General features: G+C 51.1%; 1 protein-coding gene across 1 annotated transcript in view; it reads right to left on the reverse strand.

The window, feature by feature from the left end:
- Positions 1-5,000, reverse strand: part of EAH_00013330 (hypothetical protein, conserved) — a gene marked incomplete at both ends in the record, with an annotated part of 9,160 nt that overhangs the window by 3,558 nt on the left and 602 nt on the right. Inside the window, 2 exons of the mRNA XM_013394485.1 lie at positions 1-351; positions 2,641-5,000. The exon at positions 1-351 is cut by the window's left edge and continues 651 nt beyond it; the exon at positions 2,641-5,000 is cut by the window's right edge and continues 79 nt beyond it. Coding sequence (XP_013249939.1) covers positions 1-351; positions 2,641-5,000 — 2,711 coding nt within the window. The remainder of the gene's footprint in view (positions 352-2,640) is intronic.

Below are 5,000 nucleotides of genomic sequence, written 5' to 3' on the forward strand. Positions count from 1 at the left end.
CCCTTGACTCCCCCTTAAGCTGCTTTTTCTGCGGGATTTAGAGTCCTTAGTTGCTGCTGCTGCTGCTGCTGCTGCTTCTGCTTCTGCTTCTGCTGCTGTGGGAGGGGAGTCACCTACAGCAGCTTCTCCTGCTGAGGGTTCAAGCAAACCCTCTCCCTGTTCCCTGCTGCTGCTGTTGCTGCTGCTGCTGCTGCTGCTGTCGTCTCTGCTAGCAGCAGCAACACCCGTGTCTCCTGCAGCAGCCCCGATGCTGCTGCTACTGTTGCTGCTGCTGCTGCTGTCTGATTCACCATCTTCCTGCTTCATTGTTAGCAACTCGCATGCTATTTCTACTCCGTGCTTCAAGCCCAGCTGCGAAGCCGTGCAAACCCTAAACCCTAAACCCTAAACCCTAGACGGGCGCAGGTCCTGAAGGGCTTCCTTGACCTCTCTCTGTCTTTGCTTATCTTAAAGAATATACTTTTAGAAACAAATGCAGAAAATAGCAGCAAAACCCTACAAGCGGCGGCGGATGTGGGGAGCGTCCCGACTAGCCATTGCAGCAGCAGCAGCAGCAGCAGCAGCAGCAGCAGCGGCAGCAGCAGCAGAAAAAAAAAGCAATAGGAGGTTAGTTAAATGAAAAGGAGTTAAATTAAATCTTAGGAAGAATGAAAAGGAAGAAAAAAAGGAGAAGTTGTGCTTCCTTCGGAGGAGCAGGTCTCAACACTGAACTGCTGCTGCTGCTGCTGCTGCTGCAGCTGCTGCTGTTGCTGTTGTTGCTGTTGTTGCAGTTGCATCTACCTTTTAAACTTATAATGATATTTTTTACCTTCCTTATTTAATTTAGTAATTAAAAATGAATAATAAAATGATTTATTGCAAACAAAACATTAAAAAAAAATGCTGCTGCTGCAGCAGCAGCAGCAGCTGCAGCATACACACGGATGAGCCCCTAGCGAAGTGCGTCATCGATTGCTTTGCTGCTTCCGCTGTTTTTGTTTTTCTTCTTTGTTTATTAATAAATAAAACAAAGTTAAAGGCATTTAAATATTTATTAAGCACTGAACTCTCAAACAAATGCAGCAAAACATAGACCACGCACACACACACACACAGAACAGCAGCAGCAGCAGCAGCAGCAGTAGCGGCAGGAGCAGCAGCAGCAGCACCAATGGCCGTGCGTTCGCCTTGCTGCTTTTGATTTCCTTATTTTGTTTTATTATACTTAAATAAAATATATTATTTAAAAGCAATTTAATTACAGAGATATCTCAATAAACAGATTGTATCCTCGTGCGGTGTACATGCAGCTCTTGCAAACAATAGAGTTGTATATACACCGCAACTTTATTTATTTACTTATTTATTAGATGCAGTTGAAGTGTATAGGCACCTCGCTGTGCTGATAAATAACCACAAACAGCTAAATTCACAACCCCACAGCAGCAGCAGCAGAATAGAGAGATCTGCTGCTGCAGCTGCTGCTGCAGTTGTTCCAGCTGCAGCTGCTGCTGCTGCAGCTGCTCCTGCTCCTGCTGTTGCTGCTCCTGCACCTGCTGCTGCTTCTGCTCCTGCTCCTGCTGCTGCTGCTGCCCCTGCTGTTTCTCCTGCTGCTGCTCCCGCTGCTGCTGCTGCTGCTGCTGCTGCTGCTTTTCAGGGGAGAGACAAAAAAGGATAGGGGTGAATTTCACCAGAAAATTGGTGAGGCGCCTAATTAAGGGGTGGGGGCGTTGCAGCACCGGCAAGCAGCAGCAGCAGCAACAGCAGCAGCAACCTAGTCCCAGCAGCAGCAGCAGCAGCAGCAGCAGCAGCAGCAACAGCATCAACACTCTCAGCAACGTAGTAGCGGGAGCAACGGCAGCAGCACGATCAGCAACATAGTAGAGGCAGCAACAGCAGCAGCAGCAGCAATAGAAGCAGCAACAGCAGCAGCAGCAGCAATAGAAGCAGCAACAGCAGCAGCAACTGCAGCAGCAAGAGTGTATATGCCTTGCTGCACTTATCAAAAGATAAAAAAGAGTAAAATAAATAAAATAAAATAATAATAATAAATATATAAATAATTAAAATATAATAAAACTCCGTTCTGCTGTTTTATTCAGCAAAAACAAAAAAATTTCAATCTAAGGGTTTGTGGGCCCTCAAACCCTAAACCCTAAACCCTAAACCCTAAACCCTTAAATGGCGTAGTTTGTTTAGCTTTTTATGCTGCTACTAAGTCAAATGTGTTTGCTAATGAATGAAGAGACGAGAAGAGAGATTTCTTCTTTAAAAGGAGGCGACCCTTTGTGAGGTGTATGTACAGTGCAACACTAGAAGCAATGTGCAGCAGCAGCAGCAAATCAAAATGCTGCAGCAGCTGCAGCAGCAGCAGCAAACCCTCTTTAGGGGATTTATATAAACACAAGAAAGGAGAAACACCTTGAAAAGAAGATAAACAAACTGACAGCACCTGCAGCAAAACAAAAACAAAAAAAGACATATATCTAACCAACAAGCGCAAACCCTAAACCCTAAACCCTAAACCCTAAACCCTTAACCCAAATGCAGACAAGGAGATGAAAGCAACGAGCGCAACGAGAATGGTGATGCTCCAAAAATAAACCCTAAACCCTAAACCCTAGACCCTAAACCCTAAACCATAAACCCTCAGGCGCTTACAATCCACTTGAGTGAGACGCGTTGTGAGGAGTCTCTTTTTTGCTGCAGTTTGTCTCTGCCTCTTAGCATGCGCAGCAGCACCACTGCAGCAGCAACGCGGAGCAGCAGCAGCAGCAGCAGCAAACCGCACAGCAGCAACCCTTTTGTAGTATTCGGGCCCACAGACACCCCAGAGTTTAAAATCGATGCAGCTGCTGCTTCTGCTGCAGCAGCAAAGCGATGCCATAAGCTGCTTGCCTTGCTGCTGCTGCTGCTGCTGTTGCTGCTGTTGCTGCTGCTGCTGCTGCCGTCAGCAGCAGCAGCAGCAGCAGTCTCTCCAATAACCTGAGGAGTGCTGACAGCAGCAGCGCTGAGTCTTCTGGGGGCGGCCCTCTCCATCTGCTCAGCCTGTGAGGTTGCTGCTGCTGCTTCGTTCCTGCTGCTGCTGCTGCTGCTGTTGCTGCTGCTGCTGCTAGCATGCAGTGCAAAGAAGCTGCTGCTGCTGCTCCTGGGCGTGAAGAAGGGAGCCCGTCTCTGCTGCTGGTGGGTGAGTTGCTGCTGCTGCTTCTGCTGCTGCTGCTGCTTCTCTCGTTGCTGCAGCTGCTGCTCTTGCTGCTGCAGCAGCATTGGTGTCTCCTCTTCTCTGAACATTGAAAGAAAGGAGACAGCGTCAGCCTCAGCGGGGCCCCAGGGCCTTCCCTGGGGTATTTGTGCTGCTGTTGCTGCTGTTGCTGCTGTTGCTGCTGCTGGTGGTGGTGGTGGAGGGGTTGCTGCTGCTGGGCCTTGCGGGACAATCACTAGCCACCCTACTGCAGCAGCAGAGCAGCAGCAGAGCAGCAGCAGGAGGCCCCCCATCAGTTTGCTGCTGCGCTGCTGCTGCTTCCGTTTGCTGCCAGCAAAGAGCTTCCTCTCGAGCAGCAAGGCCCAGATTAGACACGAAGCAAGTAAACACTCTGAAAGCAGCAGCAGCAGATACACTGTGCTGCTGCAGCTGCTGCTGTTGCTGCTGCTAATGCTGTTGCTGCTGCTGTTGGGTAATGGGATGCCCCCTGGTCCTACCCCTGCTGCTGCTGCTGCTGCTGCTGCTGCTGCTGCTGCTGCTGCTTCAGTCTGCAGCTGAGGCCCCTGCAGCAAGACAACAATATACACCTGCAGAGTCCACAGCAAAGCTGCTGCATAATATAACAGCCAGTGAAGAAGCGGGGGTTTGTGTCGATATGACTGCAGCAAGCCTTCAAGTGCTGCTGCTTCTGCTGCTGCTGCTGCTGTCTCTGCTTCTGCTTCCGCTGCCGCTGCTGCTTCTGCTGCTGCTGCTGCTTCTGCTTCTGCTTCTGCTGCTGCTGCTGCTGCTGCTGCTAACTCAGGAGACAGTGAATGTGCTGTGCTGCAGCAAGACATCAAGGGGCAGAGAGGCAGCAACTCGCTTGGAGGCCACAGCAGCATGGAGGACTCCTCCCCTGCTGCTGCTGCTGCTGCTGCTGCTGCTGCTGCATCTGCTGCTGCCTCCCTTTCTGCTGCTGCTGCTGCGCTGGCTGCTGCATCTGCTGCTGCTGCTGCTGCTTCTTCCTTGACGCCTAGAGAGTCTGGGGAAAAGAAAATATCTTCAGCAGCCTTCGCTTCTGTTGCTGCTGCTGCTGCTGCTGCTGCTGCTGCTGCTGTTGTTGTTGTTGTTCTTGCAGCAGATGCTATTGCTGCATCTGCTGCTGCTGCCGCTGCTGCTGCTGCTGCTGCTTTTGCTGCTGCCGCCCTCTCCCGTTCTTCTAGGATCCAGGGCAGCCACCGCTTCTCCCGCAGCAGCTGCCGCTGCGCTTCACTCAACTTGCTGCTGCTGCTGCTGCTGCTGCTGCTGCTGCGGAGTCTGCAGCAAAATGATATTGCCCTAGTAATCGCCTTGGCGAGCCTTCTTACCTTCCACAGCGGTCCCTTCTCAACTGCAAGTACAACTTTGCTGCTGCTGCTGCTGCTGCTGCTGCTGCTGCTGCTGCTGCTGCTGCTGCTGCTGGTTTGGGGATAGGAGCCTGCTGCTGCTTCCTTGTTGAAGGGCTTTTTCCAGATGCTGCGCAGCAGCAGTGCAGCAAATGCTGCATTTGCTGCTGCTGCAGCAAAAGCAAAAGAAACAGTTGAGCTTCTGAAAGAATGAAGAATTATTTTAAATAGCAGCAGCAAAAAGGCAAATAAACCTCCCTGTGGTTGCTGCGGCTGCTGCTGCTGCTCGTGCTGCTGCTGCTTGTGTTGCTGCTGCTGCTTGTGCTGCTGTTGAGGTGGCTGTTGCTGCTGCTGCTGCTTCGGCTGCGAGTAGTGCTGCTGAAATGACAGAGGAATCTGCATCTGCCGCTGCTGCTGCTGCTGTTTGTGCTGCTGTTTAGGTAACTGCTGCTGCT

This window comes from Eimeria acervulina, genomic scaffold (genome assembly GCF_000499425.1).
Source record: "Eimeria acervulina Houghton genomic scaffold, Eah_scaff76, whole genome shotgun sequence".
NCBI classification, from domain to species: Eukaryota; Apicomplexa; class Conoidasida; order Eucoccidiorida; family Eimeriidae; genus Eimeria; species Eimeria acervulina.